Source organism: Mustelus asterias, chromosome 21 (assembly GCF_964213995.1).
Source record: "Mustelus asterias chromosome 21, sMusAst1.hap1.1, whole genome shotgun sequence".
Classification (NCBI taxonomy): domain Eukaryota; kingdom Metazoa; phylum Chordata; class Chondrichthyes; order Carcharhiniformes; family Triakidae; genus Mustelus; species Mustelus asterias.
The window spans coordinates 77,847,619-77,862,602 of record NC_135821.1 but is presented as its reverse complement, the minus strand read 5'-3'; the positions used below and the strand labels follow the sequence as shown (position 1 = coordinate 77,862,602).

Sequence of the window (14,984 nt, the reverse complement as noted above, 5' to 3'; positions counted from 1 at the left end):
CAGGAGTTTGGACGTCTTGTTGAAGTTGTATAAGACATTGGTAAGGACACACTTGGAATACTGTGTACAGTTCTGGTCACCCTATTATAGAAAGGATATTATTAAACTAGAAAGAGTGCAGAAAAGATTTACTCGAATGCTACCGGGACTTGATGGTTTGAGTTATAAAGATGAGGTTGGATAGACTGGGTCTTTTTTCCCTGGAGTGTAGGAGGCTTAGGGGTGACCTTAAATAATGAGGGGCATAGATCAGCTATATAGTCAATAAGAACATAAGAACTAGGAGCCATCTGGCCCCTCGAACCTGCTCTGCCATTCAATAAGATCATGGCTGTCTTTTTGTGGACTCAGCTCCACCTACCCGCCCGCTCACCATAACCCTTAATTTCTTTGCAGTTCAAAAATTTGTCTATCCTTGCCTTAAAAACATTCAACTGCTTCACTGGGCAGGGAATTTCACAGATTCACAACCCTTTGTGTGAAGAAGTTCCTCCTCAACTCAGTCCTAAATCTGCTTCCCCTTATTTTGAGGCTATGCCCCCTAGTTCTCGTTTCGCCCGCCTGTGGAAACAACTTCCCTTCTTCTATCTTATTTATTCCTTTCATAATCTTAAATGTTTCTATACGATCTCCCCTCATTCTTCTGAATTCCAATGAGTATAGCCCCAGTCTACTCAGTCTCTCCTCATAAGGCAACCCTCTCAACTCCGGAATCAACCTAGTGAATCTCCTCTGCACCCCTTCCAGTGCCAGTATATCCTTCCTCAAGTAAGGAGACCAAAACTGTACACAGTACTCCAGGTGTGGCCTCACCAGCACCTTATACAGCTGCAACATAATCTCGCTGTTTTTAAACTCCATCCCTCTAGCAATGAAGGACAAACTTCAATTTGCTTCCTTAATTACCTGTTGCACCTGCAAACCAGCTCCTTGAGATTCCTGCACAAGGACACCCAGGTCCCTCTGCACAGCAGCATGCTGCAATTTTTTATCATTTAAATAATAGTCCATTTTGCTGTTATTCCGACCAAAATGGATGACCTTACATTTACCAACATTGTACTCCATCTGCCAGACCCTTGCCCACTCACTTAGACTATCTATATCTCTTTGCAGACTTTCAGCGTCCTCTGCACACTTTGCCCTGCCACTCATCTTAGTGTCATCTGTGAATTTTGACACACTACACTTGGTCCCCAACTCCAAATCATCGATGTAAATCGTAAACAATTGCGGTCCCAACACTGATCCCTGAGGCACACCACTAGTCACTGATCGCCAACGAGAAAAACACCCATTTACTCCTACTCTTTGCTTTCTGTAAGTTAACCAATCTTCTATCCATGCTTTTCCCAAAGGTAGGGGAGTCTAAAACTAGAGGGCATAGATTTAAGGTGAGAGGGGAAAGATACAAAAGAGTCCAGAGGGGCAATTGTTTCACACAGAGGGTGGTGAGTGTCTGGAACAAGCTGCCAGAGGTAGTAGTAGAGGCGGGTACAATTTTGTCTTTTAAAAAGTGTTTCGATCGTTACATGGGTAAGGTGTGTAGAGAGGGATATGGGCCAAATGTGGGCAATTGGAATTAATTTAGGGGTTTAAAAAAAAGAGCAGCATGGACAAGTTGGGCTGAAGGGTCTGTTTCCAGGCTGTAAACCTCTATGACTCTCTGACTCTTCCCAATTCATTCTCTGGCAGTTTTTGTTACCTGAATTAGCTGCAATGACTGTCTGCGGGTTCATTGGGGATTGATATTTGGAATGTGAATTTAACCGTTCTCCATTACCTATATCCGTGAGTGAATGAGCTGTGGGACAAGCTGAGAATACATACACATGCACTCATTTCTCATCACCCTCTATATAGTAATCACAGGAGTTCTGGAAGTTTCAGTATATTTAATCTTTGCAATATTTGTTTTGTTACAGACTGTCAGTGCCATTTCCCATCACTAAACTGCTGGATTTTAAAAACTGTGAATCCGTACTAAACGCAGCATTTCCAAAATAAAAAATATCAGGAAAAGATGAAGAATCCAATTCCTCATTGCCCCAATCAAACTGCTGGCGCTTTTACAGATTCTATTAGTTACTAATTTGCTAAAACTGCATCAATCCATTCTCTCTGTCAATTCCAGCAGGGAAATGTTTTAGAATCTGTGGTTGAGCGAATGAGATCCATGGCTGTGTTTTTGGGTCAGAATCTTTTTATAAACACATTTCCCTTTAATTAAAAAAAACCCTTACACAGGATGCAGGTTCTGCCCACAAACCTCACTTCCTATTTCGTGCCTATGTGTCAAATTTTCCCAATCGGTTTTGCTCTGCTGACTGCTCTGCGAGAGGTTAAAGGGCTAGACACTATTGTGAAGCATCCGCTTGAAGTGTCTCACCACCACTGTCAGAGCGGGGATTGGCGCATGCACAGTAGCCCCCTCAATGCTGGCCTCCCAATCACTGACCAATTCGATCGCTGGCTTGCAGAACCCCCCCACCCTCCGATCGCTGGCCTCCTGCACGTCTCCGGGCTAGCCCCGACTCCCCCCGCCCCTTACCCCAGACCCTCTGGGTGGGGGGGGTGCCTCCATGGCCTCCCTTCACTCCAGTGGGGTTGGGCCACCAGCTCCCCGTTAGTGGGGAGAGGCTGGAAACCCGGCTGGAGTGAACCACTCCTGGCGGGGAGGGTGGGAGAGGCTAGCGGGCCCGGAAACTTCACTTGTTGTTGAATACTGTGTCAACAACAGCCCAAATCTTTCTGTCTCCGGATGGCCATTCACCAGAAGTACCCTGGAAGATGTACTGGGGGACCCCTCAGACGTTCCAGTGGGAATTGCCTGGGAAGTTCCAACTTCCGATGGGTAATTCTCCTGCATCCAGAACCCTCCGAAAAAGTCTCCGGGCAGGATTTTCTGGCCTTGCTCGCCCCAAGACTGGAAAATCCCACCCGAAGTCAACGACCCTTTGCATGGTCCGGGTACCTCCCGCCATGATTCCCGTGGCATGTGGGACGGCAAAATTCCTGCTCCAAGATGGCGCCAGAGGGTGGTGACTTCTTGCAAGCTGTGCCCAGCACACCCTCTAATTCTGTCTTTTACTCTCGTTCTCTGCTTCTAAACTCCATTCTAACTCTTTTAAACTCTCTAACAATGACCATCAGACTTTTGAAAGGACCTACCTCGTATTAAGCTGCTCTTTCTCTACACCCTAGCCATGACTGTAACACTACATTCTGCACTCTCTCCTTTCCTTCTCTATGAGCGGTATGCTTTGTCTGTATAGCGCGCAAGAAACAAGACTTTTCTATTATACTAATACACGTGACCATAATAGTTTTGACTCACTGTTACCCAGGAAATGTTAGACAGCAAAAGAAAATCATATCTAACTCCTGGGTAATTACACAACTGACTTCCCCGAACACCCTGAGACCTCCGACCTTTGTCTCATTCCTGATCCGATATGATCCTACCCACCCAACCTTCCTGCCACCCTATCCTGGTGGAACCCTTCCTACCCAATGATAATTGCCACTCTCCAGAAGATTTGGCCCAGTGAAAATAGCATAAGCTCTTGAGAGACAAATATCCTGATGACTATACAGATCTGTACATGGCAGACATTGTCCCTCAACAATAACTACATTCCTGGGCTAGTGAGAATCCTCTATGATTCTCTGATATTGTCAATCCTTCCATCACTCACATCTTGCTTTTACTCTGGCACGATGCTGTAACCCAAAACCCTTCTCTCCTTCCATCATCACTATTTCTGCCTGTCAGTGGCTAGGGTTTCAGTGACTGTGTTGCACTCCTTCATAGGATCAGGAGAAGGCCATTCAGCCCCTTGAACCTGTTCTGCTACTCTGTTAGATCATGGCTGATCTGCATCTTAACTCTATCTCCCCAACTTGGCTCCATAACCCTTAACCCCCACTCCGTACTCATCTAAAGTCTCAACAACTTCAGTTCTGAAATTCCTAATTGCCCTCCAGGCTTAGCAGATTTTTGGCAGGAGATAGTTCCAGATTTCCCTGACTCTTTGAATGAAGAACTACTTCCTGATATCAGCCTTAAACAACCTAGCTAGAGATTTAATGGGCCAGGGTCTCCAATCTCGCTCGCGGCTGGGATTCTCCAGTCCTGCTGCAGTGTACGGAGATTTGGCTGAACGCATTTGGAAGTAGTAGCGGGGCATGAGAATCCAGAGAATTCTGGCCAATATTTGGTCTCTTCCTTCTGATTCTTCCACCAGAGGACACAATTTTATCTCCTTGCCCCCTCGCCACACAAACACAGTGGCTACAAGAGCAGGTCAGAGGTTAGGAATACTGCAGTGAGTAACTCACACCTCCTGACTCCCCAAACCCTGTCCACCATCTACAAGGCACAAGTCAGGAGTGTGATGGAATACTCCCCACTTGCCTGGATGGGTGCAGCTCCAACAACACTCAAGAAGCTTGACACCATCCAGGAAAAAGCAGCCCCGCTTGATTGGCACCACATCCACAAACATCCACTCCCTCCACCACCGACGCTCAGGAGCAGCAGTGTGTACTATCTACAAGATGCACTGCAGCAATTCACCAAAGATCCTTAGACAGCACCTTCCAAACCCATGACCACTTCTATCTAGAAGGACAAGGGCAGCAGATACATGGGAACACCACCACCTGCAAGTTCCCCTCCAAGCCACTCATCATCCTGACTTAGAAATATATCACCGTTCCTTCGCAGTCGCTGGGTCAAAATCCTGGAATTCCTTCCCTAACGGCATTGTGGGTTAACACACAGAACATGGACTGCAGCGATTCAAGAAGGCAGCTCACCACCACCTTCTCAAGGGCAACTAGGGATGGGCAATAAATGCTGGCCAGCCAGCGACGCCCATGTCCAACGAATGAATTTTTAAAAATCCTGTAATCACCTTGAAGAGTTCAATTAGACTTTCTCCTTATTCTGTTGATGGGAACACAAAGCTCGTCAATACGACCGTATCCTCATAATTAGAGCCATGAATCATCAAAGTGTCCTTGTTACCCGACCTGCCCTTTTCAGCCATTCACCTGATTTAGCAACTCCATCCATCTTAACAATGTGTCCAGCCCAAGGGAACTGGGCCTTGTTCATTTAGGTAATCAACAACAACAAATTGTATTTATATAGCGTTGTTAATTTGGTAAAACATCCCAAGATGCTTCAAGGAGGGTTATCCAATAAACATTGTCACCGAGCGGACAGTCATAAGGAGCAAGTGATCCTCTCCATCCTCAGTGTAGGGAGAGAATTCCACTGCTCAGGACCCTGGCAGCTGAAGGCGCGACTGCCAGTGATGGAGCGATGGGAATCAGGGGATGTCAAGTAGGCAGAATTAGAGGAGTGCGGAGATTCTGGTATATACCAGACTGATTCCGGGGATGGTGGGACTGATGTATGAGGACAGAATTGTTGTCTATATGGATTTCAGTAAGGCATTTGACAAAGTCCCACATGGCAGGTTGGTTAAGAAGGTTAAGGCTCATGGGATACAAGGAGAAGTGGCTAGATGGGTGGAGAACTGGCTTGGCCATAGGAGACAGAGGGTAGTGGTCGAAGGGTCTTTTTCTGGCTGGAGGTCTGTGACCAGTGGTGTTCCGCAGGGCTCTGTACTGGGACCTCTGCTATTTGTGATATATATAAATGATTTGGAAGAAGGTGTAACTGGTGTAATCAGCAAGTTTGCGGATGACACGAAGATGGCTGGACTTGCGGATAGCGAAGAGCATTGTCGGGCAATACAGCAGGATATAGATAGGCTGGAAAATTGGGCGGAGAGGTGGCAGATGGAGTTTAATCCGGATAAATGCGAAGTGATGCATTTTGGAAGAAATAATGTAGGGAGGAGTTATACAATAAATGGCAGAGTCATCAGGAGTATAGAAACACAGAGGGACCTAGGTGTGCAAGTCCACAAATCCTTGAAGGTGGCAACACAGGTGGAGAAGGTGGTGAAGAAGGCATATGGTATGCTTGCCTTTATAGGACGGGGTATAGAGTATAAAAGCTGGAGTCTGATGATGCAGCTGTATAGAACGCTGGTTAGGCCACATTTGGAGTACTGCGTCCAGTTCTGGTCGCCGCACTACCAGAAGGACGTGGAGGCGTTAGAAAGAGTGCAGAGAAGGTTTACCAGGATGTTGCCTGGTATGGAGGGTCTTAGCTATGAGGAGAGATTGGGTAAACTGGGGTTGTTCTCCCTGGAAAGACAGAGAATGAGGGGAGATCTAATAGAGGTGTACAAGATTATGAAGGGGATAGATAGGGTGAACAGTGGGAAGCTTTTTCCCAGGTCGGAGGTGACGATCACGAAGGGTCACGGGCTCAAGGTGAGAGGGGCGAAGTATAACTCAGATATCAGAGGGACGTTTTTTACACAGAGGGTGGTGGGGGCCTGGAATGCGCTGCCAAGTAGGGTGGTGGAGGCAGGCACGCTGACATCGTTTAAGACTTACCTGAATAGTCACCTGAGCAGCCTGGGAATGGAGGGATACAAACGATTGGTCTAGTTGGACCAAGGAACGGCACAGGCTTGGAGGGCCGAAGGGCCTGTTTCCTGTGCTGTACTGTTCTTTGTTCTTTGAGGAGAGATTGACTAGGTTAGGATTGTTTTCACTGGAGTTCAGACGAATGAGGGGGGATCTCATAGAGACTTATAAAATTCTAACAGGACGAGACAGGGTAGATGCAGGAAGGATGTTCCCGATGGTGGGGGGAGTCCAGAACCAGGGGTCACAGTTTGAGGATTCGGGGTAGACCATTTAGGATGGAGATGAGGAGACATTTTTTCACCTGAAGAGTGGTGAGCCTGTGGAATTCATTACCACAGGAAGTAGTTTGATGCCAAAACATTGAATGTATTCAAGAGGCGGCTGGATATAGCACTTGGGGCGAATGGGATGAAAGGTTATGGGGAGTAAGCAGGATTAGGCTATTGAGTTGGACGATCAGTCATGATTGTAATGAATGGCGGAGCAGGTTCGAAGGGCCAAATGGCCTCCTCCTGCTCCTATCTTCTATGTTTCTATGTAGTGGCCCATTCGGAAGAAGAGTCCCGCTATTGGAGGACATTTTGAACAATTTATTCTGCATTCAAGCACTTGTGAACAAGATTCACGACAGCCACTTTTATTGGAAAACGGGGAAGAAGCAAAATAATAAATCTGTTTATGAAGAAAATGTTTCCGACAGTTTGGCCATAAAATGAATCTTCCCTCAGTTTCCACTCTCAGTGAATGTGGAGGGTTTAATGTACACTGAAATCTGCAGGAATGGATTCCTGTCCCATTTTGCTGATTGTATTTTGTGTTTGAATCAGGAGGTGTGACCCTGTTCATCGCTCTGTATGATTATGATGCCAGGACAGAGGATGACCTGACCTTCAGGAAAGGAGAGAAGTTCCACGTAATTAATAGCTCGTAAGTACTGGAGGCAAGGTTGGTTGTCGATGCTGACACATACTCAAAACACACAGGTCAAATGGCTCCCAGTGTGTGCACAGTTCCCACAATCACACCACGAAGCAGAGAGCCTACAGTAACGTGTTACTGACTAACTGCAGAGTAGTCAGTGAGGAGAGGCAGTTTACATCAGGATTAACCACTGCTTTGATGTTGACACGGCACTGGGATGACTGACGGGGATGAGATTTTGGCTTTGACCACAGAGGGCGGAATTCTCCGATCTCGCTTGTTCCCGTCCCGCTGCCAGCGAGAACGGAGAAGTAGGTTTTCCGCCACAACTCCATTCACAGCGGGACTGGAGAATCCCAATCGTGGGCAAGGAGGGGAATTCCACCGATAACGTTATAATTTTGTATTTTTGGGGGGAGATGGAGGAATCTGTCAGGCTGGAGTTTTGTGATTGTAACACCATGGACATTCTGCTGGGTTCTAATTTGGTCATTGTCTGAAATGTGTTACTTTAATTTGATTAGCGCTGTTCTGGAATCCCAGAGTCGTGGGCTTTACTAGAACAGGCTAAAAGCGAATACTTCTTCTGTATTTCATTGAATCTCATGAAATATAAAGACAGGATTCACAATGATGCTGTGTTTGTCACGAATCAGTCTGTGGATCCTAGCACCTTGGTACAGACCAGGAAGCAAATAGCAAAGCAGGTGGCTAATAGCAAAGGTTAGGTTGCTTTCGTCTCCACGTTGTGTTGCTCTTTGCACCAACTTCTGCAGCAAATAAATCGAATTTCTCTTCCGATTTTCACATTGAATCCACTTTCTAAACATTAATGATTTTAGCAATGTCTCCATTTCTCAGAATCATAAGGCTGCATAATAAACCAATGAGAATGTGGGCTTTTGCTGCCCCCTGGTGGCTTCACTTCATTCTCTCCAAGGATGGAACAGAAACATCTGAGAGCCCAGATCCTGCTGGGAGAATAACAAAGAGCGTGTGAACAGCGCACCGTATAAATGTCAAATCACCTAGAAACATGCTGCAAGGACCTAGAATCACCTAGAAACATGCTGCAAGGACCTAGAATCATCGAGAAACATGCTGCAAGGACCTAGAATCACCTAGAAACATGCTGCAAGGACCTAGAATCACCTAGAAACATGCTGCAAGGACCTAGAATCATCGAGAAACATGCTGCAAGGACCTAGAATCACCTAGAAACATGCTGCAAGGATCTAGAATCATCGGGAAACATGCTGCAAGGACCTAGAATCACCTAGAAACATGCTGCAAGGACCTAGAATCATCTAGAAACATGCTGCAAGGACCTAGAATCACCTAGAAACATGCTGCAAGGACCTAGAATCACCTAGAAACATACTGCAAGGACCTAGAATCACCTAGAAACATGCTGCAAGGACCTAGAATCACCTAGAAACATGCTGCAAGGACCTAGAATCACCTAGAAACATGCTGCAAGGATCTAGAATCATCGAGAAACATGCTGCAAGGACCTAGAATCATCTAGAAACATGCTGCAAGGACCTAGAATCACCTAGAAACATGCTGCAAGGACCTAGAATCACCTAGAAACATACTGCAAGGACCTAGAATCACCTAGAAACATGCTGCAAGGACCTAGAATCACCTAGAAACATACCTCAAGGACCTAGAATCATCTAGAAACATGCTGCAAGGACTTAGAATCACCTAGAAACATGCTGCAAGGACCTAGAATCATCTAGAAACATGCTGCAAGGACCTAGAACCATCTAGAAACATGCTGCAAGGACCTAGAATCATCTAGAAACATGCTGCAAGGACCTAGAATCACCTAGAAACATGCTGCAAGGACCTAGAATCATCTAGAAACATGCTGCAAGGACCTAGAACCATCTAGAAACATGCTACAAGGACCTAGAATCATCTAGAAACATGCTGCAAGGACCTAGAACCATCTAGAAACATGCTGCAAGGAGGAAATACCCCATAAATTGCAAATCGCCAGAAGTTACCAGGCAACTTGCTCCATTCTCCCTGTTAGCTTTTCAAAGAAAGACACCTTGCCCTCAATCGCACTGTGAACTTCATGGAGTTGCTGAACATATTTATTTTATTTCTTCATTTATTTATTAGTGTCACGAGTCAGCTTACATTAACGCTGCAATAAAGTTACTGCGAAAATCCCCTATTTGCATATTAATTACACATTAAACTCATCACAGCAAGTGACGCTGAGTAAATAAATGTGCAAGTGCCCTTTTAATGATGTAATAATTGTTGATGCTTGACACTCAACCACTCTGGCCCAGGAAATGAACAATAATAACTGTGATGTCTCAGTCTTTGTGCTTGTGAATTGCTGTTGAAAAATTTAATAGTGTCAGAATTGTTTTTTTCTCACTTTACCCCACTGTACCTTTTTTCTCTCTCTCAATCCAATCTTTCTCTCCGCTTGCACGGTGGCACAGTGGTTAGCGTTGCTGCCTCACAGCGCCAGGGACCCGGGTTCGATTCTTGGAATTCTGGGCGGAGTCTGCACGTTCTCCCCGTTTCTGCGTGGGTTTCCTCCGGGTGCTCCAGTTTACATTGGCCGTGCTAAATTCTCCCTCAGTGTACCCAAACAGGTGCCGGAGTGTGGCGGGTAGGGGATTTTCACAGTAACTTCACTGCAGTGTTAATGTAAGCCTGTTTGTGACTAACAATAAATAAGCTTAAACTTAAACTTTAATTCTCTTTCTCCACCTGAATTGACTTTAATTCACCTTCTCTCAGCCTCTGTTTTTTTCTCATTCATTCTCATTGGTTATGGAAATTGGCTGTTACTCCTCTGAGGTGCCAGTTGCCGCACTGTCCAGGGCCGCACTGTCCAGGGCCGCACTGTCCAGGGCCGCACTGTCCAGGGCCGCACTGTCCAGGGCCGCACTGTCCAGGGCCGCACTGTCCAGGGCCGCACTGTCCAGGGCCGCACTGTCCAGGGCCGCACTGTCCAGGGCCGCACTGTCCAGGCCGCACTGTCCAGGCCGCACTGTCCAGGCCGCACTGTCCAGGGCCGCACTGTCCAGGCCGCACTGTCCAGGGCCGCACTGTCCAGGGCCGCACTGTCCAGGCCGCACTGTCCAGGGCCGCACTGTCCAGGGCCGCACTGTCCAGGGCCGCACTGTCCAGGGCCGCACTGTCCAGGGCCGCACTGTCCAGGCCGCACTGTCCAGGGCCGCACTGTCCAGGGCCGCACTGTCCAGGCCGCACTGTCCAGGGCCGCACTGTCCAGGGCCGCACTGTCCAGGGCCGCACTGTCCAGGGCCGCACTGTCCAGGCCGCACTGTCCAGGGCCGCACTGTCCAGGGCCGCACTGTCCAGGGCCGCACTGTCCAGGGCCGCACTGTCCAGGGCCGCACTGTCCAGGGCCGCACTGTCCAGGGCCGCACTGTCCAGGGCCGCACTGTCCAGGGCCGCACTGTCCAGGGCCGCACTGTCCAGGGCCGCACTGTCCAGGGCCGCACTGTCCAGGGCCGCACTGTCCAGGGCCGCACTGTCCAGGCCGCACTGTCCAGGGCCGCACTGTCCAGGCCGCACTGTCCAGGCCGCACTGTCCAGGGCCGCACTGTCCAGGCCGCACTGTCCAGGGCCGCACTGTCCAGGGCCGCACTGTCCAGGGCCGCACTGTCCAGGGCCGCACTGTCCAGGGCCGCACTGTCCAGGGCCGCACTGTCCAGGCCGCACTGTCCAGGCCGCACTGTCCAGGGCCGCACTGTCCAGGGCCGCACTGTCCAGGGCCGCACTGTCCAGGCCGCACTGTCCAGGGCCGCACTGTCCAGGGCCGCACTGTCCAGGGCCGCACTGTCCAGGCCGCACTGTCCAGGGCCGCACTGTCCAGGGCCGCACTGTCCAGGGCCGCACTGTCCAGGGCCGCACTGTCCAGGCCGCACTGTCCAGGGCCGCACTGTCCAGGGCCGCACTGTCCAGGGCCGCACTGTCCAGGGCCGCACTGTCCAGGGCCGCACTGTCCAGGGCCGCACTGTCCAGGGCCGCACTGTCCAGGGCCGCACTGTCCAGGCCGCACTGTCCAGGGCCGCACTGTCCAGGGCCGCACTGTCCAGGGCCGCACTGTCCAGGGCCGCACTGTCCAGGGCCGCACTGTCCAGGGCCGCACTGTCCAGGGCCGCACTGTCCAGGGCCGCACTGTCCAGGCCGCACTGTCCAGGGCCGCACTGTCCAGGGCCGCACTGTCCAGGGCCGCACTGTCCAGGGCCGCACTGTCCAGGCCGCACTGTCCAGGGCCGCACTGTCCAGGGCCGCACTGTCCAGGGCCGCACTGTCCAGGGCCGCACTGTCCAGGGCCGCACTGTCCAGGGCCGCACTGTCCAGGGCCGCACTGTCCAGGGCCGCACTGTCCAGGCCGCACTGTCCAGGGCCGCACTGTCCAGGGCCGCACTGTCCAGGGCCGCACTGTCCAGGGCCGCACTGTCCAGGGCCGCACTGTCCAGGGCCGCACTGTCCAGGGCCGCACTGTCCAGGGCCGCACTGTCCAGGCCGCACTGTCCAGGGCCGCACTGTCCAGGGCCGCACTGACATCTGCGAACATTTCCAGCAACTTCAAGGGAACAAAAATCTTTGAGTGACAAATTCTGTTGTCAAAGTTCTGTTTGTACGGAACTAATTGGAAACGAACACTGGGATGTCACAACAACTCCAGCACCTTTTAATCAGTAACATTTGGATTCAGGACACCTCAAAGAAACTGTAATGTTGAAGTAGATAAATAAACCCACAAATAGCAGATTGGGCACTGAATGAACAGACTAAACATCTGTCCTGTCCTTCTCCTTGGTGAATACCGATACAAAGTACTCATTAAGGATTTCACCCACTTCCTGTGGTTCCACGCATAACTTCCCTCCATTATCCTTGAGTGGGCCTACTCTTTCTCTTACTACCCTCTTTCTCCTAATATATGCATAAAAAGCCTTGGGATCTCCTTGACCCTGTTTGCTGAAGACATTTCATGGCCACTTTTGGCCCTCCTAATTCTACGTTTAAGTTGCTTCGTATTTTACAATATTCCTCAAGGGCTTCGTCAGTTTTTAGATGTCCACATCCATCATATGCTTCTTTTTTCCTTTTGATTAAGCTTATAGTTTCCCTTGTCATCCATGGTTCCCGAATCCTGCCATTTCTATGCTTCATTTTTGCGGGGACATGTCTGTCCTGCACTTCAATCAGCTGGGATTTAAAAGCCTCCCACATGTCAGATGTGGATTTGCCCTCAAATATCCGCTCCCAATCCACATTCCCCAGTTCCTGTCTAATGTGGATGTAATTGGCCCTCACCCAATTCAGCACCCTCACCCGGGGGCCACTCCTGTCCTTATCCATGACTACCCGAAATCTTATGGAATTATGGTCGCTAAACCCAAAATGCTCCCCCACTGAAACATCGATCACCTGGCCTGGCTCATTCCCCAAGACCAAGTCTAGTACGGCCGCCTCCCTGGTTGGATTGTCAACACACTGTATCAAAAAGCCCTCCTGGACACATCTGACAAACTGCTCTCCATCCGAGCCCCTGGCTGTAAGGGAGTCCCAGTCAATATGGGGGAAGTTAAAATCACCCATCACAACTACCCTGCTTTGTTCACAACTTTTCAGTATCTGACTATGCAACTGAAAATAGAAAAACAAAAGTCCAGGAAAGAACGGGAAGAGTCAGAGGTGGATTGTGTAAAGTTACGGGAAGGCCAGGTGGAGAGAGTTTTGAAGCAAAATGAATTAAATTGACGCGGTTCATTGAGCTGGGAGCAAAGTGTTGTGAGGAGTGGGAGATAGATGCTGGTTCAATCAGAAATAAAAGGGATACATTCCAGCTGACTTTCTTAGCCTCCAGTTTCCATCTCTATTCTCATTTAGCCTCATTTTCTCTGATTCATATTATACATTCTCAGAAATTTATCCATTTTATGAGTAATAACTGGAAAAGCAGAGTTAATTCATAAAGGACATTGCATATGGCTTTGCCTAAATCTTGGCCTGGTTCTGCAGATCATAACATGGTTCCTGCTCTGTTCCCTAATGTCCTTGAAAGGAGTAAAGGAAATAGCATGAAGTGTTTCACAGATCGTTTAAACAACATCACCACCGGCGAGTTCCTCTCCCTCACCATCCTGACTTGGGAATACGTCACTGTTTCTTCGCTGTCACTGGATCAAGTTCCTGGAACTCCCTCCCTAACAGCACTGTGGCTCTACTTACAAATGGATTGGAGCAGTTCAAGACGGCAGCTCGCCACCACCTTCACGAGGGTAATTAGGGGTGGGCAATTAAACGCTCACACCGCTCATATCCCAGGACGAGTGAAACTTCTGTCAGAATCCGCCACCCTCTGAGACTAGGTTTTCAGAATAAACTTGCAAATCCTCTGGTGAAGTGATGGATGACTGGAGAGGGAATGTTGGGCTGTTTCAGAATCTTGTCGAGACTGAAGGCCGCTCAGTAACTGCTTTCATCTGTTTCTGATTTTCTTGGCATTGCGATAGTTGATTTCTCTTTGAGTGCAATCTAATTCCGAGATTTATATCCTGGAGTTTGATTAGTCCTGGAGGGAGCAATCACTCCTGCCCAGTCAGTGAGCAAAATAGAATATCGCAACGTGAAATCCAGGCCGGAATCCTAACGGCTGTTTAGTTGCTCCGAGTTTCTCTCGGCTTGCTATGGTTTTTCCAATTTTTGGATTGTCTGTGGGAGCACCGATATTCCTTTGGATATTCCCAGTCTGGACTGGAGATCTATTTTCTTCTTATTAAGACAGTTCCATCGAGGATGTATAAGACTTTGGTTAGGTCGCATTTGGAGTATTGTGTACAATTCTGGTCGTCACACTACCGGAAGGATGTTGATGCACTGGAAAGGGTGCAGAAGAGATTTACCAGGATGTTGCCTGGTTTGGAGGATATGGACTATGAAGAAAGGTTGAACAAATTTGGATTGTTTTCATTGGATCGTCGGAGGATGAGGGGGGAACCTGATAGAGGTTTACAAGATTATGACAGGCTTGGATAGAGTGGATAATCAGAGTCTTTTTCCCAGGGTCAAAGGGTCAATTACTCAGGGGCATAGGTTCAAAGTGAGAGGGGGGAACGTTTAAGAGAGATGTAAGGGGCAGGTTTTTCACACAGAGGGTGGTGAATGCCTGGAACGCGCTGCCGGAGGAGGTGTTGGAAACAGATTCTACAACAGCGTTCAAGAGGCATCTGGATAGATACATGAATAGGCAGCGAATAGAGGGATATGGACCACGTAGAGGCAAGAAAATATTAGATTAGAGAGGCATCTGTGTCAGCACAGACTTGGTGGGCTGAAGGGCTTGTTCCTGTGCTATACTGTTCTTTGTTCTTTGATGAGCATTTGTCTGATTTTTATACACCTGTCTGTCTAGACACCGTGGAGGTCCCACCAGGGATTTAACCCCAGCGTTAAATCCACTGCTGCTTTTCCCCGCCATCTCACCTGTTTAATAAAGGTGCTACCGGGATGTGCTCTGGGAGTTG

The 14,984-nt window shown here is 48.7% G+C and overlaps 1 protein-coding gene across 14 annotated transcripts in view; it reads left to right on the top strand.

The window, feature by feature from the left end:
• Positions 1–14,984, top strand: part of LOC144509438 (proto-oncogene tyrosine-protein kinase Yrk-like) — a 315,669-nt gene that overhangs the window by 257,175 nt on the left and 43,510 nt on the right. For all 14 annotated transcript variants that reach the window (XM_078238329.1, XM_078238330.1, XM_078238325.1 and 11 more), the window contains one exon: positions 7,347–7,446. In XM_078238329.1, the coding sequence (XP_078094455.1) occupies positions 7,347–7,446 (100 nt within the window). The remainder of the gene's footprint in view (positions 1–7,346; positions 7,447–14,984) is intronic.